General features: G+C 38.3%; 1 protein-coding gene across 4 annotated transcripts in view; it reads left to right on the forward strand.

Annotated features, from left to right (window-relative positions):
* MYO5C (myosin VC) overlaps nt 1–20,670 on the forward strand; it is a 33,772-nt gene extending 13,102 nt beyond the window's left edge. For 3 of the 4 annotated variants that reach the window (XM_064388430.1, XM_064388429.1, XM_064388431.1), the window contains exons 17-41: nt 1,220–1,306; nt 1,391–1,502; nt 2,416–2,627; nt 3,827–3,992; nt 4,343–4,489; nt 5,025–5,189; nt 5,413–5,506; nt 6,068–6,131; nt 7,145–7,325; nt 7,893–7,986; nt 8,780–8,843; nt 8,930–9,010; nt 9,396–9,576; nt 10,414–10,507; nt 11,266–11,317; nt 11,517–11,682; nt 11,879–11,966; nt 12,656–12,751; nt 13,703–13,857; nt 14,940–15,029; nt 16,194–16,344; nt 16,747–17,029; nt 18,035–18,209; nt 18,684–18,764; nt 19,020–20,670. In XM_064388430.1, coding sequence (XP_064244500.1) covers nt 1,220–1,306; nt 1,391–1,502; nt 2,416–2,627; nt 3,827–3,992; nt 4,343–4,489; nt 5,025–5,189; nt 5,413–5,506; nt 6,068–6,131; nt 7,145–7,325; nt 7,893–7,986; nt 8,780–8,843; nt 8,930–9,010; nt 9,396–9,576; nt 10,414–10,507; nt 11,266–11,317; nt 11,517–11,682; nt 11,879–11,966; nt 12,656–12,751; nt 13,703–13,857; nt 14,940–15,029; nt 16,194–16,344; nt 16,747–17,029; nt 18,035–18,209; nt 18,684–18,764; nt 19,020–19,172 — 3,232 coding nt within the window. In that variant the 3' untranslated portion in view covers nt 19,173–20,670. Of the gene's footprint in view, nt 1–1,219; nt 1,307–1,390; nt 1,503–2,415; nt 2,628–3,826; nt 3,993–4,342; nt 4,490–5,024; nt 5,190–5,412; nt 5,507–6,067; nt 6,132–7,144; nt 7,326–7,892; nt 7,987–8,779; nt 8,844–8,929; nt 9,011–9,395; nt 9,577–10,413; nt 10,508–11,265; nt 11,318–11,516; nt 11,683–11,878; nt 11,967–12,655; nt 12,752–13,011; nt 13,076–13,702; nt 13,858–14,939; nt 15,030–16,193; nt 16,345–16,746; nt 17,030–18,034; nt 18,210–18,683; nt 18,765–19,019 lie in introns of those variants that run through there. The other variant, XR_010347398.1, reaches the window with a different exon arrangement.
* Nucleotides 20,671–24,896: the final 4,226 nt, after the last annotated feature.

Consider the following 24,896-nt stretch of genomic DNA (forward strand, 5'->3'; position numbering starts at 1 on the left):
TAAAGGTTTTCCTCCTTTGGTTTAAGTTGATGAATATTTTGTATAGGTGTGTTGCCCTTAACGCTGTATGGACTAACCTTAATTCGTATTTAGAGAATAAAAACATCTGCTATTTTCTTTGTGAAATTGCCTTTTGTCTGCAGAAATATTTAAAAGAGCTTTAGAAGTCAGAAAAGGTGTGAACACTGTTGAACATAGCCCCAGATTTTCCCCCAATTTTTATGTAATTTTAATGTTTTAATACAGTCATATGTGGCATATAATTTCCATAATTCCTGTGACTGGATGGATAAGCACTAACCTGTGAGTAGGAGTTAACTTTGATGCAGCTGTTGGTCTCTTTTGTGGGCAGACCTGTGGAAGCACTCTGGTGTCAGTTACACAACTTCCAGCTGGCAGGCAGTGCACTGACAAATGGAATTGAAGCCTTTTTCATAGGAGGGAAGAGGCCAGCTTTGATTCTAAATTTAATCTTTTAAGTATGTTAGCTCATTTTCTTGTAGCCAGACAAAATCTTACCATGCAAAACACGTTACTGATGATATTATATCACTATCACTGCAGTGAGCTCTCATGATTCTGCAGTGAGGGCAGAAATAGCTTGGATAATGTAAAAATATGTCAAAATTAGACTAGAAGAGTGCACCAAGAGCTTTTGAAAGAACAGTGTAGGTATCTGCCAGCCACAGGGGTCTCTTGGCTAGTACTGAGTTGAAACTGGTGATGTGCTCTGTGGGCATATCAGCTCTGGTCCAGAACAAGAAAGGGCTTTTCCATGCCTTGTTTTTGTAATTTTGACCCAGGTATTAATGAGAAAAACCTGGTTTGTTCATAATGAATGGGCTAAAGAATATCTAGAGTGTTTCTTCCTAATGGGTTGCTGTGGGGGTTTATTTCTGTGTATGTTTTGTGTAGAGAGTGGAACTGTTCTTTACCACTTACAGCTATGAACTGTCACAGTTAATACTGAAAGGAAATAGAAATTTTAATGAGAGAAATAAAATACAGTCTTTCTTTGGTTTTGAGAAAGAAACAGAAAACCCAGATTTTTAATGTATTTATCTGTTTAATATGTGATATAGAGTAAGACACTATATAAGAAACAGGGAGGTTTGTGTCCTATGAGCACAAATACAAATCCAGTTGGTAGAATGATTCTAATTATTACAGCATGCCAAACCCAGCAGAAATGTAGCAGTATAACACTGCTTTTTTTTAGGTTTGACTCCAAGAGAGTTGCCCAGCAGCTGCGAGCATGTGGTGTTTTGGAAACTATTCGGATTAGTGCACAGAGCTACCCATCCAGGTAGGGATAGCAGTGAGCCCCCCATGCCAAAAAACACCTAGTTGTCTGTTAATTAAATTAATTTGTTAACTTCTAATTTTGCAGGTGGACTTACATTGAGTTTTTCAGCCGTTACAGCATTCTTATGACACAGCAGGAACTCTCCATAAATGACAAGAAACAGATTTGCAAGATTGTTTTGCAGAGGCTGATCCAGGTTAGTTTGTCTGCTTCAACCAATAGATGTATTACAGCACCTATTAGTAATAAAAGGTCTCTTTTGCCAAGGGTAGTATCTCTCCTCAAACAGAGAAGATATTTACATTATTACTGTTTTTCCTGATTCACTGTGCTGTACACAGGCTTGTGGGTCAGTAACCTTGTGATAGTCAGGATGTGGCTGTAGACAGAGAATTTAACCACTCTGTGCTTGATATTGTCACTTGCAAAATGGAAGAGATCCTGTATTTATAAACCAGTAAAGGGTAAATGGTATACATTTGTCAAGTATTACAAGCACAAGAGGGATTTTGATGGTGGAATGCAGCTTATTGAAGAGCTGCTCAGAAATTTGCTATTTTGCGCGTTCTCTTTGTTAGGTGAGCCTGTGTTGGTGAGGCTGGTCCTGGTCCAGCCAGCACACCAGGACTGAGCTCAGATTCAGGGATGTGTGACACCAAACACAGGCACACTTGCTGAGTGACTCTGGCACAGGCCAGGGTGGGAGAGCTGGAGCTTAAAAGCAGCCTCACCCCGAGTTTTTGGTCACACAGCTCACTGGTTCCAGGCTAGAAAAGTGCATCAAAAGGCTTGCTGAGCCCATGGAACCAGACTTGTAGGAGGAGGTGAAGAGGTTGCTTTTAAGGCCTTGATGATAAGTCCAGAGCCTCCCTTTAATTTTAGATGATGAGTGTACAACTTTTGATGTTGTCCTCTGTGTCTTTCCTGTTAAGTGGGTTCCCCCCCCTACATACTCCTATCTACATAGCAGGCAGAGAGGATATTCTTATTTAGGAAGATGACGTCTTGAAGCAGAGCTTGCCTGAAGTGACAATTTATAAAAGGAGGAGAATATCTGGTCAACAAAAATAGACTAGAAACTTAATTTACCTACTGTTTTCTCTTTTCAGGATCATAACCAATATCAGTTTGGGAGAACAAAAATTTTTTTCAGAGCGGGCCAGGTTGCTTACTTGGAGAAGCTGCGCTCGGACAAGCTGAGGCAGGCGTGCGTCCTGCTGCAGACGCGCGTGCGGGGCTGGCTGCAGCGCAGGCGGTTCCTGGCCCTCAGGAGCGCGGCGCTCACCGTGCAGCAGTACTTCCGCGGGCAGCGCACCGTCAGGTACGCTGCCTGGGCAGGGGACTGGAGACCCAGGGCACTGGGAAGATTTCTCTGTCTGCTCTGGGGTGCCCTGACCCCCAGGGGAGCACTGACTTTGACCCTCATTCATGGAGAAGGTTTTCTAGACTTCAAGATAGACCAGAATCCACAGAAGTGTGAAATAGATTATAGGGAGTAGTGTAAGTGTATCACTTGGTGAGAAATTTAGGTTTTGGGATTTTAATATGTTGTGGATGGAAGCAAGATGGAGGGCACAGGGTGTCGTCCTAGGTTTCTTCTTCATGTTTCTTCTTTCTTCTTCTCCATGGGTTTGGGTGGCATTTGGTAATTGGGCAGAAAAGTCCGCATTGCGGGCTCTTAGCGATCAGTTATTGGGTTAAAAGGGGAAGTAATCTAGGTGTCAGTTCTTAAGTGGGTAGTTTAGTCTTAAAAGACCTTGTAACAAGAGATTGTTAGCCATTTTGTGCCTTCTAATGAAAAGCTGCTGAGCTCACAGTGATGAGACTGTTTTACTGATAAGAAATAATGAACAACTGAGTCCGAACATGAATTACTGTCTCAAGTGCCTTCAATCCAAACCCAGAGAAACCAAAACTGGGACCCCCACAGGCAACTGGCTCCTGGGCCACAGGAGGTACAGCTAATGCCCCAAGTGTAGTTTTTATGAAAGAGCAGTTCAGGTTGTATTTCCATTCCCTCTTGATTGTAATTGCAAACTTGAATGTGTTCAGGTTATTCAGCTGGTATGAGAGAAGTACCCCAACAGGCTTCCACTGTTGTCTGCCAGATTCCCAAGAGGCCTGTCTGCCTGTGAGCTCAGACCTTAGCTGGTAATAGATGGCCCAGCTGAGCTTTCTGCTGAGCTTCAGAGCCAGAGAAGAAATCAGGGGTGTACGGATTAGTATGGACAAACTATTGCAAAGGAAGTGCACCAGGCATTCGCAAAGCAGAATGAAAGATGGCTCTGTGTAGGCTGGGAGGTTTTCTTAAAGAGACCATCAGAGCAAATGCTTGTGGACACATATAAAAGTTGTGGCTATCTCCCTCTCTTTCACTTTGGTTGAAGAACAAGCTCTATTTTTGATAATGGATGCCCAGTTTTGATATCTTCTGTGTGTGTATGTAATTTGACCAACCAAGGCAATAAGCATGAGAAATCCAATGTGACCTAAGTAAATGTTATTGTCTTTTGAATGAAGGCAAGCTATAACTGCAAGAAATCTGAAGGAAACATGGGCAGCTATAATTATTCAGAAATACTGTCGGGGTTACCTCGTCCGGAGACTTTGCCAGCTCATCCATGTGGCTGCTGTAACAATACAAGCTTACACGAGAGGATTTCTAGCAAGAAAAAAGTATCGCAAGGTACAGCCTTTCAAACATCTTATTTCAGTAACTGGAAACAACTCATGCTTTGTAGAAAAATTGCCACAATGGCAGTTATTCCCAAAACTTTACCTTTTGCTTGTCTGGTTCTCATATCTTCTGCTCTGTTTTCTGTTTTTTTACCAAGATCTCTGTCTGGTTTATGCTGGATGCAGACCATTTACTGTGGTTACTAGAGTGGCTCAAATGTGTCTGCAGTCTGGATATCTCAATATTTTTGATATTTCCATGAGTTGCATTGTCCTCACCAGTGTGTGTAGGCTCACAGACTGTTATAATTGATGTGGATTGAGCTAATTACCGAGGGATGCTAATACTTTGTTTTAAAGATGCGGGAAGAGCAGAAGGCTGTGGTCCTCCAGAAATATGCCCGTGCGTGGCTGGCCAGGCGCAGGTTCCAGAACATTCGGCGCTTTGTACTGAATATCCAGCTTTCCTACAGGGTTCAGCAGCTGCAGAGAAAGATAGAAGAACAGGTGAGGTGAAGCAGTCAGCTTCTGATTTGTACTAAGTTTTTTATCCTATGTGCTCTAGTCAAAGATGTTGGATTGAGACAACAGGAGAATGTGTAAGGGTTATGGTCCTTTATAATAAACTTTCTACACCCAGGGTAGAAAGAATCATCTAGGATTTCCTTGTATTTTTGGGTTAATTATGCAAATCAAAAGAGTCTGCAATTATCTTTTTGGGTGTTTTACTGTTTCTTAAGTCTGTCCAGTCTCTGGTGTTAGGATGAAGGATGTGTGAGATATTCCTCTGGTGCAACATGTTTTGCAACTTTGGGGAATTCAAAATTATGTTTATTTTGCAGCTTATTTTTGAGAGCCATTCCAGCCAAATTGTATTTAAAATGGTAGTTTTAATCTAGTTGATAGAAACAGTCCTAGGTTGAAATAATCATGAACTATATGGGATGGAGAGCAGAAGTAGGTCAGGTACTCCCTTTAGAATTCCATGGAACAGTTTCAGTGCATTTTTCTATTTCCTTTTATCCTGTCCTGCTCATTGTAGAGTAGAGAAAATCATGGTTTGCTGGAACGATTGACCAATCTGGCTTCAGCTCATATGAATGACGTGGATACAATTCAGAAACTTGAATCAGAACTCGAAAAATTAACTGCTCAAAAGAGAACATATGAAGAGAAAGGGAAAAAATATAAAGAGGACAGTGAGCAGGTAAATTAAAATTGCCATCTGTGTGCTTTTATTCTTAAATAATGTTTTCAGTTATTTGATTTATCAAATGCATGATTTGAGAGTTTCTAAGTAACTATAATCTTTTGGGGGGAGGCAGCAGGGAAGGAAGAGACTGTTTATGCTTCTTTAAATATAAGATCTTCTATGACATATTTCTTCCTTCTTTGTAATTTGTATATTTTGCCTAATTTTGCCTGTACAGAAAATCTTAAAACTTGAGAATCAGAATAAAGAATTACAAGAACAGAAGGAGACCTTAGAAATAAAACTCCAAGAAAAAACTGAGGAAATGAAAGGTACAGTAACTAAAAGGAGTTTCAAAGGTGTTGTAGTGGGGTTTACCAGCAAAAGTAAATTACTTTTGTTCTAATAAAAGCAATATAAATGCTGAAATTGTAGTATATTCAAAGTTGGTCCTTCTCTTGCTTAGAATGTGTAGCACAGGTGTGCAAATTCTTTTTATTTAATAGTTAAATAAAATTTGTTCTTTCAGTAGCAGAAGCTCTCCTCCTGTTACATGTCCTTTTTCATACACAGGTATTCCTTCAAAGTGTAACCTCATCCTTGCTTCCTTTAATACACTACTTTTAGGAATCTAATTTCAAAGGACACAGGCAGCACATGAGATCAAGTATACTTTAGATGAATAATTGCACAATTTGGTGCTTCAGAATCTTTTTGTTCCTATAGCATTACTTGTAAAATGTACTGTGATAATTTTTGGCACTTGAGAGAGTAGTTTCAGAATATGTTAATGATTACTTATTAAACCAAAACTTCTCATTGTGGTCATGCGTTTTTTAATAAATTGACACATTGCATTAAGGTCTTTGAAATATTAAAATATTTTTTGACAGAGAAAATGGATGACCTCACACAGCAACTCTTCAATGATGTACAAAAAGAAGAAAACCAGCGAATGTATGTAATCTGATTTTTATTTCTTTGAAACAGCATTCATTTTTTCTCTTTCTTTCTCCTTCTGCATATGTATTATGCTGGCATCACTTATGAATATGTCCATCTTATTGGGCATTAGTGCTGGTACTGAAGTGTGCTTAATGCAGAGTTTAGGAAAAGCACATTCTTGTTTGTGGGTGAGTCATATGCTGCTCTTGCTTTTGCAATTTCTTGTCTTTTCTTGTGTCTCTGAGAATTGAAAGTCAATCTGATGGTAATGGTTTCTTTGGAGATGTCCTCAGAATTTGGTCAGGAGTGGTAGAGCAGCTGATAGCCACACCAGTCAGAACTCCTGAGAAGTGAATATGAAAGGACAGAATGGAAGGATTCAGTGTGAGGGAAAGGCAGTGTTTGTAAAGGACATTTGGTTAAAAATGTAAAGGAAAGAACTCTTTTTTTCCCCCTTAGGTATTTAACTTACAGTACAAATCCTGTTATTAATCAGCAAATGGCTGCTGCTTTTACCGTGCTTTTCTGGGATCAAGTGTTTATTTCCCAATAACTTTTCCAGTCCAAGACAGAGAACCTCCAGTACTAGAGAAGTGCTTTTCTCTGAAGTGTGAAGAGAGCAATCAGTCACTGCTCCTGAGGGCTGTGGTGCCCCAGCTCAGTCTAATTTCAGCTGCCAATACCTTTAGACTATATTAAGAGGAGTTCTTTTCCTAGTTTTTCTGGTTTGCTCATTACCTGTGTGATGCTGGAAGCCAATCCAGCAGAAATATTCAGTAAAGTGTAAGAAACTGTAAAGGTAAACTAAATTTACTAAAACTGTAAGAAAATATAGGGATGTTCTCTTCCCATTATCATCCATTATGTGGGTGGGTTCTGAGGATGTAGGATAGCATTTTCAAGTAATTATGGTTCATTTAAGTGTTCTTCAAGGAAGCATGTCCTTCAAATTAAAACTAAAACAAAGCCCACTTTTTCACTTAGAATGTAGGCGAATAAAATTACCTTTTCGTTGTGTTCTTTAGGATGCTTGAGAAAAATTTCCAAAACCAGAAGCAGGACTATGAAAAAGAGATTGAATTGCTCAAGGGAGAAATTAAGATTCTGAAAGAAGAAAAAACTCAGCTACAGCAACAAATTCAGCAAGAAATTATCACTCAGGATGGCTTGAAAATGGAAGTGGGACAGCTTACAAAACAAGCAGAGGTAAAGCATGACTCATTTCATTTTGGAGTCTTTGCTAGAGAAAGCAAGTGGAGAATGTGCATGTTTTGTTTATAGATTATCTTCACTAATTTTTTTTCCAGTCCATTTTTAGATAAAGCTGTAGTTAATAAGCTGTATTTAATGCATCACTGTATTGCATTGTTTTCATGTAGTAGACAATACAAGTTAGTGCTTGCAGTAATAAGTGCACATTTTCAAGAATAGTTGTTTTAATATTTATACATTTAAATATATTGATCTGTTTTCCTTCTTTTTCCTGAGAAGGTGTTCATTTCTCAGGGGATTTTCCATACATGTAGTTTATAAACTGAACCTTAAATTAGTGTAATGTCACATTTTTGTTCTCTGAGTCAATTCCATGGCACAAACTTATTTTTTTCAGTACCTCACATTACTGTTCCGCTCTCATGCCTGAAAACCAGATGCTTTAAACACAAGACATTTTAAGCTTTTCACCATATTAACTTGTTCTTAATTATGATTTAACTGATACTCAGCTCTTGTCATGCACTCCTTGTCTCAGTATATGATTTCTGTTTGATTCAGAAAATACCCAAGTTGCAAAAGGAAATTGAACTTCTTCAGACACAGAAATTGGATGTTGAAAAGCAGGCCCACTCACAGAAGAGAGAATTGAGGGGTAAGCTACATACCAGGCAGTGCAGAGAATTCCTTAGTGCAGTGTGAGCCAGGCCAGTTTAAACTGATCTCTTCAATGTCAGCTATGACAGAGCTTCAGTTCTCTTTCTCCCATAGTGGTTTAATTCCGTTCATCCATATATATACAGTGTACAAAGTGGTCACTGAACACTGAGATCTGGGGTACCCCTTTGAGAAAACTGTGATTTCAGACATTTCCCCTTTGTGTTTAGAAATAAATATTAATGATTTAAACTTCACCTAAAATTTAAACTTCACTTAAGACTTTAACAAGTGACCCAAAAATGTGTAAACAATACATTATCTAGTTTTCATTCATCCTGTCCTTTGTCCTAGGTCCAATAATGTCAAATATGCTTAAATAACTCGCTGAGTTGGGTTCTCTTAGGAAAAATGTACTTAACAAGCACTACTATTGTGAACTTTGTTTAATGATAATAATGTCAAAGAACAAACCTTTATTTGCAGCATTTAATGTGGTAACCTAGCACAAGATGATAAATCATTTGTACAACTCTAGGAGTTGCCCAGATTCAGACCAGGAAGATGTAACTTTGCATTGAAAGTTCAGGAAAAAATAGTAGTGGTGGTACATCAACCTGATGCTCCTACATGTCCCAAAGTAGAACCAAGTCCCTCATGGTATTCCTGTGGTAAATCAGATGTATTTACTGAGTACCAGGGAAGAACCTTGTTAGATTTAGGAAGAGGATGGTTTGATCTTTATAATGAAATATGCATTAATTTCATAAACTTTGTGGGTTTTCTTCCAGAAAAGATGTCAGAAGTTACAAAGCAGCTCCTTGAAAGTTATGATTTTGAAGATGTAAGAAGCAGGTAATTTTGTTCTGAGGCATCTTCAGAAAAGCTTAAGGAATGCATTATGGTCATCTGCACAGTAATGGTTCTGCCTTGCATTCTAGACTCTCTACAGAGGATCTGGAACACCTAAATGAGGATGGGGAACTGTGGTTTGCTTATGAGGGCTTGAAAAAAGCCACAAGGTTAGTTCAGTTCTTCAATGTTTCCATAACTCCAAGCTGTGACCTGGAAGATAAATCAAAAAATCAGTGGGTAACAAATTTTACAGTGCTGAACTTCTGTTAAGGAAATGAACAAACACTACATTATATGATGAGCTGAGCAGTTTAAAATCAGTTGAATAAACTTCTACCAAGCTAGTAAGATAAATGTGTATGTGTCAGTCAGGAAAATGTGTTTCCTCTGAGATATCATGCATAACTTTCAACTCCTTTAATGCACAGGTGATGTAATGGAATATCTCTGTGTTAATCACAGTACTTTTGTTTTCACTTTGTATTAAATTTGACCCATTTAATCAAGGTCGTTCTACATCTGCCATGTTCCTTCTCCTTTTTGTTTTAACAGAGTATTGGAAAGCCATTTCCAGTCTCAGAAAGAAATATATGAGAAGGAGATTGAAGGTTTGAACTTTAAAGTTGAACATCTTAGTCAAGATATTAATCATCTACAAAAATTATTCCGAGAGGAAAATGACATAAATGATGGCATTCGGCTTGAAGTTAGCAGGCTAACTTCAGAAAATCTGGTAAGGTCCAGGTGTAGAAGTATAACCCAGATGTGTTTGTGGCTCTCAAAATATTGTGGGCATGTCTTTGAAATCTCAAGGCTCAAACAAATGGGGCCATGTAAGGTGGCACATCCCTGAGGCTCCTTCTCTGCCTGCTGGGGTAGTGTGTAAGGACAGGCAAATTTACTGTCTGGGTGTCCAGCCTGCTGGGGCAGCCTCACAGAGACTTTTTGCCTTTTCATTTGCATGACCCTGATTTAAGATTTTTCTCAGAAGCCTCCTCAGAGTTCGGAGGCTCTCCCCCCCAGAGGGCAGCTGCACATTCCAAAACCAGCTACAGGTGGGGCTGCAGAGCCTGACACCTGGTGCTGTGCAAAACTGTCTGACACAAGGAACTCCTGTTGTACCAGAAGATAGCACATGCCATATCATTTTTCTGAAAAATAATTGAAGAAATGTTTTCAAAACAGAGTTACAAAAATTGAAAATGAAAGGAAAAGTTTATTATATTATTTTTGTAACTGTTTTATGGAATGTTGAGGGGTTTTTTTCCTGTTAATTGGACTAGGGAAATTAAAGCCGTAGTGTAATTTCCTTTAAACTGGAACAAAACAATGGTAGTAGTGGGAAAGTCCAACAATTTGATTAGCTCAGTATTTAGTTTTAAGAGGACCAGCAGAAGGTGCCTCCAGAAAAGTTACACAAGTCAGGCAAGCAGGCAGCAGAACCTCCCCAGAGCCTCTCTCTGGTTTGGACTATTGGCAGTCCAGGGTCATGGGGTGACTTAGGAACTACTGCAGGCATTTGAAAAGAAGGAACGTGCTGAAATACACAAATCTCCTTTTTCTCTAAAAGGTAATCCCAGATCTTAAGCAGCAAGTTGCTGAACTTGAAAATCAAAAATTAGATCTTGAAAACCGTCTTCAAGAGCAGACAATAAAGTTGAAAGGTAATGGTCCCACTATGGTCCTCAGTCTTTCAGGTATTTCTGGTGAACTTGATGAATTCCCTGGAACTGAACTCTAAAAGCGGAACTAATCTTCCATGAGGACTTAATTGCCTTATTACTTACTTTCTTATTAGTAAAATGGAAGAAATGCAATGAAAAATATGTGTTATATCTCTTCTGAAAAAATAAGATACTTGCAAATATGTGCTTTTTTTATCTTTTTGAGGTCATTCAGTTCTGTGGTTTGGATGTCTCCAAATGTATTCCATAGGGCTCTGCTAAGAATATGTGAAATAGAGTATGTCCTTTGGAAACAGTAAAAAGGAAAGATCATTTGGAACTTAAGGCATAATCTGTGAGGTAGACTTAAGAGAATGCTGCAAAACTCAGAGTGGGAGACAGAGAAAAGTTCTTCTCAATTTAGGAAAGCATACTCTGCTGAGAAATTTGGAGTGTCTCTAACTGCAGTGTCTTCCTAGGCAACTGATTTAAAATTTATGAGTAGTTTTATGGCCAACTGCAAGAAGTTAGTAGTATCACAATTCTTCATCCCATATAATTTTCTGTGTGGTATAGAGTAGTCACATATTTCTCTGTTACATTAGCTGGCAGGTCATTTGATTTCATTAGATGAAACAAAATCATGAATGTATAAAATATTTACTGAATACTAGTGCTGAAGAGTAAATACCTTTGATTTTGTTGTTTCTGTTCTGTTTTGGGTTTTGCTGCCATTTATTATTGAAAAACAATGGAAGAGATGTCAAATCGGCTGCATTATGAGCTAGAACGGGATAGGACACAAAGACGGTAATTTTTGTAATTTTTTTTTTTTAAGAAACTATGTAGTCGCTATAAGCTGTAGTAGCAGAGTCACTTAAACTCTTAAATTACATTCCACTTAAGATTTGCCTTAGAGTGTTTTGTACAGTTAATAACTAATGGACAAGTATGATCTGACTGTGCTTTCACAAAAGATTAAGAGACAAGACTTCTTACCTGTTTTTAGAACTACTGAGGCCCAGAATGAAGTAGACATAAAAGAAAAAGAGAGTCTGAAGGACACAATCCAAGGAACTGAGGGGCTGAGCAATGGTTTGATGCAAGATGAAGTCCAGGGTGAACTACAAAGCAAGATAAAGCAAGTGACAACTCGACTTGCTGTGGAAAACATGGTGAGGAAATGAAATTGTCATTAAGAAACTGTACCTGAAATGCCAGATAAAAAGAATGAAATTATGATTTTGTGGTATGGATAGGATGTTTCTTCAATTAATTGAGGGAGAAAAAAACATGAGGGTGTTTCTTCCAGCAAATATAAACATTTTTTGATTGTGTTTACTCTGAACTCACTGACTTTTATTATTACAGGATCTTGAAGAAAAGCTAGACATGAAAGACAGAATAATAAAAAAATTAGAAGATCAGATCAAAACTCTGACCAAGACCATTGAAAAATGTGAGATATTATTGTGTGATTTATTTTGTTTAGTAGCTGTGAATGCTGTGTCTGAAGAAAAAATATATTTTTAACTAGATGGAATTTGGGGTGGAGTTAGAAATCTAATACCTCAGAAAATGTGCTAGGGGAATCATCAACACAATTTACATCAATGTCCTTTCCTGTTTTGTTTGTTTTTTCCCCAGATAAATCATAGGCACATCTTTATCTAGATGATAAAGATGCAGGCACAGGGACAAAGTCCTGCCAACAGCAGTTTATGCACACCCTCACACAAATTCTCTGAGCCAACAGTGTTAGTTCTGCATCTGACAAGGAACTCCTCCCGTGAGCTTTCAAGTGGCAGATGATTCCTGATGTGAAGTTAGTCTGTACAAAGCTCTTACAGACAAAGTAATTCTTCTCTACAGGATGCTCTCAAAAACATTGCAAAGTTGTCTAATGTAGAGGTGTAACTTTGCTGTTTATTTTTTCTTATTGCTGCAAGTAATCCCAGTGAATCCAGTGAAGCTATTCATGAATAATATAAATGTTACTTAACTCATAGTGCTTGGAGCCATAAGATGAGAACATTAGTGTGTACTTTCTTTATTACAGAGAAAACTGCTTTTCTCCAATAGTTTGTTCTAACATGACCATTAGCTTAACCATTAACCTGGAAATAACAGTGCTTTTGTGTTTGACAGCTGAAGCCCATGTGCCCTCTGTGCCCAAAGAGTACATTGGAATGATGGAGTACAAAAAAGAGGATGAAGAAAGGATCATTCAGAATCTTATCCTCGGTATTTTAGTAAAACTTGGAATTTTATAAGTCGTCAATAATATTCAGAACACCATAACAAAAACTACATGGCGCCATTTTTCACTTACATTCAAAGTTGCCTTATTCCCTGTTCTCTTACCACCAGTACAATTTGTACTGCTCTCTTTCCAGTACCAGATATTTCAAGTACAGAAGTGCTTTATCTGTGTAAAAATAATTTCTCTGTCTCTACATAATGCTGACTCCGTTATCTTTCTTACTATTTATCCACCTCTAAAGCTATAAATCCCAAGAGCACACCAGGGACTTCAATTTACTTTCTTCCTGGTCATCTACTAAGTCTGTAAGTCACTGTGCTTTTATCCATGTGTGATGGTTACTCCCCTGTGTGTCCTTGCCATGTCTTCCCTTACTGAAAGGAACTGTACTTCATGTTTCTCTTGTAGAATGATTTTATCCTTCATGTGAGCTACTTTACAGGATCAGTCTTGCTGCCAAACCAACTTTTCTCATTACCTTACAATTAATAGCGAATTTGACAAATTTTCTATGTGCATTTGTACCATTATTCAATTAACAACACCTGCCTTTTCTTCTCACCTCCTTCTCACTTTTGAATGTTAATATTTTTCTGAACAAAGGTGTGGTTCTAAGCAATGCTGGAATTTGGTGGGGCATCCAATGTGTAGTTAAATGTAATTTGCTTTTTGAAGTTGTCCTGCCTGGCATAGCCCATGCTGGACCTTAGAATTTGCTACAATACTCTCCTACCTCTCAGGAAAATATCATTAATACTCATATGTGAGCAATACTGTTACAGAAGTTGTCAGAAACAAGAGATTTACCAGTAAATCAGTTATCAAGTGACTGGTCACTGCAGAAAGGAACAGCATGGTGCTTGTCTTTTTTGGAATGATACACTGAAAATTGGATTTTTACATAATAAACCAGATGATTCTCCTCTATGCAGATTTGAAGCCACGTGGAGTTGTAGTTAATATGATACCTGGCCTTCCAGCTCACATCCTGTTCATGTGTGTGAGGTATGCAGACTACCTGAACGATGCTGACATGCTGAAGTCTTTCATGAATGTAACCATTGATGGCATCAAACAGGTTGTTAAGGTAGGAGCCATGTGCTTTTTGATTATTAACACATGGTTTACAAGATGCATGCATGGAACCTGGGGAATGCCAACACTTCCACTTGTTGATGTTCCTAGAAGGGAATGATAATCATTAGTGACACTCTTTTGAGGTTTGTAGCAGCATCCCTGTAAAGTCTCCAGGTAAGGTTCTTCTGTGCTGAACACAGAATCCACAGAATGCATTAACATAAATTATTTTATCTGAAGATGATGTTGACAAAATAATTTAAAGTATTTTACATTTTACAATCAGTAGCTAATTAGGTGAAGTGCACCTGTGCTTTCAGCTCTGGTCAAAGTCAGAGGGACAGAAATGAAGGCTGGTATGTCTGGCAGCAAACTGGTACTGGACTCTGAGGAGGTTTTCACACTGCTTGGCTGCTGGTGTAATTCAATATGTCATCTGTACTGCAGCACTAGAACCCAAACGATTAAAATCAAATTGCCAGCCAGTGTACAAAATTAAATTATAAACAAAAATTGCTGTGCTGTATGCATAACAAATTCAGCTCTGTGAATGGATTTATAATGGAACGAAACACCAGACACAGGGAGGAAGCACAGTTAGGAATGGACTGTGGTTTATGCAGTTGAACATGTTGTACAGAGAATGCCTATAAGTTTGTACACAAACAAATTTATAGGACAGTTTATCCATTAGAGAAGCTTGTGTTTGCTCAGCTAATAAAAAAAGAGGTAGATAGAACTGTGTTTTTATGTAGTTGAGTTTCATTTGTGAATGCAGGTGTTGTTCACACTTTGCAGGAGGCCTTCCAGCACACTACCTATCCACAGGAATTGTAAAACTGTTTGTTCAGGCTTATTATTTAGCCTGTCTATTAAGAATACTTAAGCAATATTTACCAAACAAAAGAGGGATCTTTGCCATGTGTTAGCCTGAAAACAGAGCAGGATTTGATCAGCACTTTTCAGATTCTCTGTGCTCCCTCTGTGTAGATAGGCTCTGTTCTACCAATGCTGTAATGGTCCTAAGTTTAATTATTGAATTAACTTCCAGAGACAATACCATAGTAAGACTGCTTTACTTACCATTTTCAGGAACATTCAGAAGACTTTGAGATGTTGTCCTTTTGGCTTTCCAACACATACTATTTTCTTAACTGTTTGAAGCAGTACAGCGGAGAAGAGGTAGGATTGATTTAATAAAATAATTCTATTACTTTTGACAGATTTTAATTGAAATTTAAAGTAGTGCTAATTAAAAACTATTCACCAGCTCACCAGTGTTCCTTACAGATATTTATATATTTACTTTGCTCTGCAGTGGTGTTATGTGTCTTATACAAATAATAAGACAGTATGGAATTAATAGATCAAGGGAAATGAAGGAAACATCAAAGTGCTAAAATAGGTTAAAGCCATGACATGGAAACTGCTACTTAATTTAAATCTTTCCACATGAGTTTAACTTGAGCTGGACTTCAGCTATCCGGCCATGTGTATATATAAAACAGCTTTACTATTTCATAATTAGGGACATTCAAATACTTACTGCCACCCAAATAGAAGAAAACCTCTGGAAAGAAGCAAAACAACAAACTGTTCAGGTTTTCCCCTATTTCACTTGCTTGCTTAAGCTAAATCTCATCCTAAGATTCAAGTTTCTTTCCATTCTTTTCAGCTGGAAACTGACTGTGTTTTTAAGAGGTTTTACAGACTTGGGTGGCCTGAGCTGGGGTGGGAGACGCTCCCTCTCGTGGCCACAGAGGGGTCACACAGAACACAAACTGTTAAACTTCATTACCAACACTCTCTAACTGGGGTTGCAACAGCAGGGAAATCCAGAATTTGCTTTTAATCTGCGTTCTAATGAATATTAAACACCTCACACAGGTTAGGATTCGGAGTAGACTTTTGAAGTCAGAACTTCGCTAATGAAAAGTCCAAACATAATATCCCTTTGCAACAATACAGTGTAAATGTTTTTGTTTGCCATCATAGTTGAAACAATTACATTATTGGCTTTTTTTAATGTTTTGGGGTGGGTTTTTTTTGGTGGGGGGAGTGGGTAGGGCGATGAGAGGAGAGCAGGGAGGGTTTGCTTTCTGTTTAAGAGATCTAGGAGTTGCTCCAAAGTTCATTGACATCTATGCATGTCTTTCCTTTGACTTTAGGAGCAGAGCAAATGTCAGCATAAACTGGAAAATTATGTACAGGAAGCACCCATTGAAATTAGCTTTGACCCATTCTGTGTTCAGCCAGAGATGGAATGAGTAACTCTAACACATTGCAGTAACAATTTATAATTACCATATTATGTGATTTCTAATTATATTTACAACTCACTTGTAGGAATTCATGAAGTGTAACACTCCACGTCAGAATAAGAACTGTTTGAAGCATTTTGATCTCTCAGAATACAGACAAATTCTCAGTGATTTGGCCATTCAAATATATCACCAATTCATTATTGTAATGGAGAACAACATTCAGCACATGATTGGTAAGACAGCAGCAATCCAAGAGCACCTAAATGCAGCTTGTGAAGCATATGAAGAAAGCTCATACAGGGAGGCAGAGGGTGGGACAGACTCTTTTCTCCTGATATTTGTACATAGGTGTTTCTGCATATGTGTTTCTACACATACAAAGTTCACTGAATCGTATATTCCCAGACTTTTTCTTCAAAACTTCCTAGTCTAGGATAATGCTGTGAATCTGAGCAACATCATACAAAAATAAAAGGCTTTTTAAAAATTGTGTGCTCTGGAAGCCTTTGTCAGTATCTTATTTTTCTTGTATCAATTCTAAAATGTCCTGAAAGTAGGTTTTGTTCAATGATTAATGTAACTGAAAGGAGCCTTGGGAATTTTGATTTTATCAGTTATTTTCTGTTGTATTTCAGTACCAGGCATGCTGGAATATGAAAGTCTTCAAGGAATTTCTGGCTTGAAACCTACGGGGTTCCGTAAACGTTCTTCCAGCATAGATGACACGGATACCTACACTATGACCTCCATCTTGCAGCAGCTCAGCTATTTTTATAGCACTATGTGTCAGAATGGCTTGGACTCTGAGCTCCTAAAGCAGGCAGTGAAGCAGCTTTTCTTTCTGATTGGAGCTGTCACCCTCAATAGTCTCTTCCTCCGCAAGGACATGTGCTCCTGTAGAAAAGGAATGCAGATAAGGTAAAGCCAGTAAAGTTTCAACAAGCCTGAGAATGAATTTTTAACACTTGTATGTAATGTCCTTTACCTCTAAGTCACTGGATATTCTGTGACCATTCTGCTGGAAGTAGCCAGGTTTTTCTACTTCTTTTGGAAAAGCAAATCTGTATTTTGGTCTGAGCTTTCTCAACGTGACAACTATAAATTGTTTTTTCCATGGAAACACTAGTGGAGGAAAAGGCAGAGAAAATTACAGTCTGAAGCTTAAAGTCAGACATGGTTAGGATTCTTTCCATGCTAGCTCATCCGTGATGTGACCAACAGTATTTTTAATTCTTTCTTACCACAGTGAACAGGTGCAGTGTCCCAGGGCTGGCAGGGATACAAAAGCTGACTTGCATGTTTCATGCTCTGTGATGAGACAGGCACTGGGACAGAGCCTTGGAGGGTGTAGATTGAGCATCATCTCTCCTGTTGCAAGCAGCAAGGAAACATGCTCCTAACTGTTTTGCAGAAGAAACAGTGCATTTGTTTTCCATGAGTCAGTCTGCAGGCTCAGGTGAAGGAAAATCAGTAAAATCTTGGCCCATCTAGGAACATTATTAGAAGAAAGCTGATCATCTGTTGTAAGCCTGGCCCTGCTTTGTAACAGCAAAGATTGTTCTTATTTCCTGTACATGCTCAGCTGCAAATAAATGTTTTGATGCCATACAGTGCAGTAGACAATGCCAGTATATGTTAGTAATTTTCTGGAAACGACAGTTAAACTAATAATTTACTTTCTGTTAGCCAAGCGTTAAAAATAGACAATGAAAAAAAAAAAAGAATTTAAGTATAACAAGGATTTAATTTATAGTGCAATAAGCTATTAATTGCTTGGTTTTTATGACCTGCAGGTATTGTTTTTAACTTAAAATATATTCATTTGAACACAACATTAGAAGACTCTTCCTTAGCAGTCTTCAAAGTAACCTGCTCTTCAAGGGGAACCTGACATTTCTGTTCTTTATTCATGGTTTAACCCAGATGTAATATCAGCTACTTGGAAGAATGGCTTAAGGACAAGAATCTTCAAAGCAGCAATGCCAAAGAAACTTTGGAGCCCCTGTCTCAAGCAGCCTGGCTCCTTCAGGTTAAAAAGATCACAGATGATGATGCTAAGGAAATATGTGAACACTGCACTTCTCTTTCTACTGTGCAGGTAATGAACCATCTGTTTTCTTCTGGCAGCACTGATTGCAGAATCTTAGCTATCTAAAATAATTTGTTGCAAAAAGCCATTTGACTTTCATTTCATAAAAGTAGCATTCTTCAGCATCCCACATCATCATTTGTTAAACTGAAATTTTAATTCCTTATTCCTGATTGTTTTGAGCATTTTAACTGCTCCACAATGTATTTTTTTACTATGTCACAGGGGTTTTTTTATTGTTTCCCTTAATCAAGTCAGCTTTTTCTACATCTCCTTGATCTGCTGACACCTCTGGAAATGAGTCATAGCAATCATCATATATGTAACAGCTCAGTAGATGACAAGTCAAAATTCTCTCTTTACTGTAAAATGTTTTACTGAAACTTTAATTAAATATCAGTAAGAATGTCATAATAATGCTTTCCTCTTTTTGTCTTCTCCCTTTATACAACACACTAAAATAGTCTTTTGTAATTTGAGCAGATAGTTAAGATCCTGAACTCATACACTCCAATAGATGACTTTGAGAAAAGAGTGACTCCATCATTTGTTCGGAAGGTCCAGGTAAGAGCTGCAACTGCTATTTCTGTATTCAGCTCACAGGGTACTTCATACACATAAGTTTTGATGCTTTACAGTTGTACTTGACCTTTACATCACATTATTACTAAGTAGTGTCTTCTAGACACTTGAAAGTGATGCAAGCAAATCTGCTTAACATCATGAAAAAGCAAGATTTGCCATGGGAAGAAAGCAATGTACTGGCTTTGCTTTGATTCTTAATTCATTGTTTTCACACTCTTTCTGTTCTGATTTCAGGCTATGCTAAACAACCGTGAGGATGTTCCACAGCTGATGCTTGATACCAAGCATCTCTTTCAAGTGACGTTTCCTTTCACCCCCTCTCCACATGCTTTGGAACTGATACAAGTCCCCAGCAGCTTCAAACTTGGCTTTCTCACAAGGGTTTAATAAAACCAGTGAATTGGTATTTCCTCAGAGACTCTATAAAGACAGCAGACTTTCATGGTTCATTTCACCAGCTGCTGGAAAGTATGGCAGTGTGCAGTGAATGAAGCTGTTAAAAACTTGTTCGTTGGTCAAGACTTGAAGAGTAGGAGTAATTTTGTTGTGTTGTTTCCTTCTCCCTTTTCTTACTCTTCTTCCTTCATTTCAGTCCTACAAGAATAACTTTATATCATCACCTGGACACAAAGCATACCATACAGTTTTTAGTCCACAGCTGACAAGAAAAGCATTTATCTGACAAGTTTTCATTGCTGCCCTGTCAGCAGCAGTCAGAGGGGAAGACTGGCATGTGATTGATGTTAGTGCTTTACAATTTTCTTTGCCTTCACTTCCTGTAATGAGAGGGTTTTTTTTCTTCCCAAGGCAATTTTATTCTTTGCCTTGATGTATCTGAGACTGGCTTTCACCTTTCTGTGAAGAGGGGAACTGAGATCAATCTAAGAGAATGGCTGTTACAAACCCACAATGTCTTACTGTAGGCAGGCTGGCTCAGCTCTCTGCAGCTCAGGCATTCTGTACAGCTCCTTGGCCAGAGAAGGAACTCAGGTGCTCTTCTTGGAGACAGGTTTCAGTTTTGTTCTCTATAGTGCCAAGTTTGGACTCAATATTGGTTATTGTAATAGAAAAGTTAGATATAAAATTCATGCTGTGATCCAGGTTTGAAGTACAGGCTTGGTTCTCTGAAAGGCAGGAGTCATCTCCTGGTTTGTTTCCATCTGCAGTGTAATGTATTTCAGAATACACACTGAGTATGCACACATCACCTTTCTGCCTTTCTCATTTTGCTGGTTTCTCTCCTCCAGTCCAGAGACTGAGTAGGAGCAGATGCAGCAACTGTGGCCTGGTGTTAATGATAAACCAAGCTTAATTCCTTACATTTCACCTTTACTTATGTGATTTCAGTTGCAGGATCTTTAAATGCAGAAATGGTCTCCTTTCTGCTTTGTTCAGCCATCTCCCTGTGGTCAGGGAGTAAAACATAACTTTATTTTGTGCTGGACCCTGTCAGAACAGCAGGGGAAATAGCATTCACCTCAACACAAGGGTGACTGTCCTCAAATAGATAACTAATGCTGGGTTTCTAGCTACTCTGTCTGCCATAGTTATTAAAATCAAGTACTAAAGCTCTGAAATAGCTAAAGGATTATAATGAATTAATTTAAGGAACAATTTATTTGATTTTTTTTTTTTTTACTATTACTACAGTGTTAGTACTTGTTTAATTTCACAAACAACCTTTAAGTATAAAGAGGGAATAATTCTTGCTATTTAGTGTTCCTGGTGCTTACCATGTACAGTGTCATATTCCTCATGATATCCACAGAGATATAGTCAAAATATATGAAGGAAACATTTTGTGGTTTATTCAATAACAATAAAAGCTGTACAAAAGATGTAGGTAGACTATTTTAACATATTAAATAAAGAAGTTTTAAATCAATCTGTAGTTCTTTGTGTGACGAAATAGTTATGTTTTCAGTATGGAATCATTTGAAAGAAGTTACTTGGAACTATGTGAACATTTGTGAGTGTTGTCAGTCTTGTACTGCACCAGAAACATTTATTTAATTTAGTTGCTTTGCTGTAACATTGTGTCTCTTCCTGTCAGCATTGTGTGCTGTCCTTGGCTCCTCATGAATTTCTGGAAATAGTTTAATGGAAGCAACTTTTGTTGCTGCAAATTGTGCACAGCCTTTTTTTGCAGCTCCTGGAGCTGTGTGTCTGTTACCTGGCTGACGTGAGGAAAATCACAGCCCACTCTTGATCCACATCACAGAGAGGTGTCAAGGTGCGTGTGCTGTTGTGACAAAAATTGTTGATCAAGGAAAACTGTTCTGACAATTTGATGCTTTGTTATTTTGAGAGCTTTGTGTGGAGTGTGCTATTAATGCTGTGTATGCAAACAACAAAGTATATTTTTAAAACAAAGTTTAAAATTATCCAGCTTACTGTGTGCTCTCAGAACTTATCTTGCTTTTGCTGATATTAATGACTTCAGCCAGAATTGAAATGCAAAACTATTTTTGTTCTCTGTTATTCTTCTGATTATAAGGAGCAGTTTGAGTGGAGGGGCATTAGTGAGGTTAACTTTCCTGGAATGATGCTAAAGGAGAAAGGTATTTCATTCAAATGGGGAAGTGTTGAGTGGTGATCCTTACTGCAGTGGGGAAGCACTGCAATGGCTTTTGGAGAGATGTGCAGGATGCTTTTGGCATTTTTGGATGTGTTTAGACTTGTGACTCCTGCAGTGTCTGGGAATAGAGCTTAGCAGCACAGGTGTTCCCTTTCAGTCCTGTGCTCCCATAATACTCTAATAAAAAGTGATTAGGACTGGTTACTTATACCCAAGTCTCTACTGGGCTGAGGTTCAGTTCTGTCTTTTTCCCCTCAGATCCCCTTGACTACCAAATGTGAAATCTAATGGCATTAATTCAGTGCCTTCCATAGAGTCTTAATAATAGATGTGACCTTCAGCAGTTCTGAAAAATTTCAGACATGATTTCATAACTATCCCAAAGTTTTTTTCAAAGAGTGCAAGAAAAGCAGCAATTTTTAATCCTATTGACTTTAAATTTACTGTCTTAGAACAGGAGAATTGTAGAAGTATAATAAAGGAAGAACCAGCATGAACAGTACTCAATTTGTTACACTTGTCAATTTTTTTAAGAATATGAGATAATATTGGCAGTGCTGTTTGTCAGAATACCAAGTTGATAGTTGGAAAAATCAGTGGTCAGTCACGTCCCCAGTATATTTCAGCTTTGATATTTGTTAACAAGCAAATACTTATTTATAAACAAACCATCAAAAAAAGCTGCTGTATGGAACAGGTAGGTAAGGTCTGGCTTGCCTAATAGTTTCTGTTCTTTCTGTTCTAAAAGAGGGCAGCTAAAATAAAGTCATTATCAGTAATCCCCAGTATGTAACTGATCTGAGGTGATGCAACTGGAGAGGCTGAGCTTTAAATACCTTTAAGTAGAATTAATAGAAGGTTGTCTTTCTACGTTAGCAGCTGCACAGGCTTACTTAGTCATCTTGAGAATCTCCAGGTTCTTGCTCTCTGAAAAGGTGGGTATTTTTTTTTTTTTATTTTACAACAAGATTCATTGTACAGAATTTCTCTGTAATAACACATTTCTTAATGATTCACCATCTTTAAATTTCTAATGTACCTTTAAAAACCTAGTAAGATTAAAAAATCAGGCTACAATGCTAGAACTTGTAAGGGTTTTAAACCTTTTTGCTGTAAATGTCTTTTGTAAATTTGTCATAGTGGTAGATTTGTATGCTATGTCAGGAGTAATACTACTTTTTAATTATTCAGAACTTTGGTGGCTTCTCTTGTAGTAGAATTTTGTAATGTGTCATAATCTCATCTGAAGTAAAATACTGATAGCAGGTATGGTTCCTCCTGTACATTACTCCAGCCAATTCTCATATTTTATCAAAGATTAATTCTGCCCAGAGTATTTATTCCAAGCCCATTAGATCCTTGTCAAAAGTGTCTGGAGCTACTGATGACATTTTGTTCCTCAGGGAACCACTAATTCTGAGCACCTTGGAATAACAGGTTATTCAGTTGTCAATGTCCAGTTCTAAGGATCTAGGAGAGCTGAGCCCAGACACCACAGGCATTTTACTGAGCAATACCTACACAGAGAAGCGCCCCTGGAAAGGGTGGCAGCTTGTGGTCTCAGGTTCACATTTGCAAAAAAATACATTAAAAGCTTCAGGCCATATTTGCTGCTTTCATCAAGTGGAATATAAACCTCCTTGGCTGTTGACTGAAATCTCCATGAAAATATTAAATTACTACACTGCAGTTCCTTCCAGGACAGATTTCTTCTTCCCACATGTATTGGGATGAAGTCATGCATCCCCTGGAGACAACACCAAAACTTGTATTTACTTAAAAGTGGGTAGGATTTCTGCATTTATTGTCTTACTTTTCAAATAGTCCACTGAAATACGTAAGAATAAACAGCAGGGTGGAGACAAGTACACAGAGTAAAGTTTGGTTTGATTTTTGTATAATGTCCAGCCAGACAAATTCAAAAATGTCATAGGTCATTGAATTTCTTTTGTTCCATTTAAATCTCTCTTGCGATAACTACTTCTGATTGTTTACCACAAATTCATTTTTTATGTACAAGTCTAAATATTGTTAAAAACTTCCATTTTTAGAAGAGGTGAAAGGTCTTGTTTTCCCTATGAAAAATTTACAGACAAAAATGACACTGCAATATTATTCTCATTTGTTTGTCTGACTCTCAAGTAGATTTTAATACTCTGTTGGTGATAGTGCTTTGATCTTAGAGATGCCTGGCTTGAGAACAAAAGTGGATTTGTAATGACCCAGCTGTCAGTGTGTTTGAAGCTTCAATTTCTGCTCAAACAGCATATTGGTCATAATATTTTGTAGCTGCTGCTGACCAAATCCTAGGCCATATTTTCAGCTTTTAAAATAATGCATAATAATGACTATTTTATAATACAGTGGAAAAACAAAGCTTATTGATCAGTGCAGGTTTCCCAGAAGTCCATCTGTTGCTGTGGATTTCAGGTTATTGTCTGCTGGCAATGCCTAAGTACAAATTAAAAATGCTTTCCCACACGTAGTGAACCCATATGCACATATTATAATGGTGGGTGTAAATATGTTTTGCTAGATGTTTTTCTTCATAAAAAAAGACTCTGCAGAGCACATGGCTGTCTTGTATATAGTGACAGTTCATCCAGCTCGAGGGATTAGTCCCAGAGAGAGATTATCCAGCCTACAGATGCCTACATCCAGCCCAGGCTCCTTCGCTGGCACAGCAGTGGTGGGAAGCTCTGTGCTGGACTTTGTGCATGCTCTCCTCCTTCTTCTCTTTCAGCTCCCGTGGCCCACCAAGATGGACCAGACCTTTTTAGCAATTGTGTTTGGTCCCTGCGACAAGTGCGGCAAGGAGAAGCCCCTGAGGCCTGTTTCTGTGAAATCAGAACAGCGCAGCTACTGCTCGCTCTGCGTGGAGATGGTAACGGCACCGAGCCACAGCCACCATGGGGCATGGAGCAGGGCTCTGTGAGCTGCCTGTTTCTGAGCAGCAAATCAGCACTGCTGGGTCACAGGCTGCTGTGGGAGGGATGGGGTAGCATGGCTGGGACAGACGGAGGTGAGAGATCTCGCAAGGCAGGTCGTGGAACTCGTGGTTTATTGCAAAGGGCCTGGGTGCAATACACAGCTCAGAGCAGGCCCGAGAAAGAGAGAGAGAGGTAAAGAGGATGAGAGAGAGCACAAAAGAGTAAAAGAGTGAGAAGTTCCCGTTACAATACCATAAATCTTCTGTGCTGAACATCCTAATTCTCACTAGCCAATCTAGTACAAGATACACATCCTATATAGCATTTACATACGGCCTATAAGAATCATTACATTACCATACTGTGTTACATTTTAAACCCTAAAAACTACTCTTTGCACCCCTTCTGCCAAGCTAGTAGGGTCTGCTCTGACTCTTGGACTTGTCTGCAAGCAGAGGGTGTTGTTCCACCAAAAGGGGATTACCTTCAGCTGGCCATACCATTGTTTTCCAGTTGTTCAGTAACTAAGGTATCTCAAAGCTTGCTTTCATTTCAATCTTGCTTATATTTTCCATATTCTCAAAATCTTCTACCAGGCAATCA

This window comes from Passer domesticus, chromosome 14 (assembly GCF_036417665.1).
Source record: "Passer domesticus isolate bPasDom1 chromosome 14, bPasDom1.hap1, whole genome shotgun sequence".
Classification (NCBI taxonomy): domain Eukaryota; kingdom Metazoa; phylum Chordata; class Aves; order Passeriformes; family Passeridae; genus Passer; species Passer domesticus.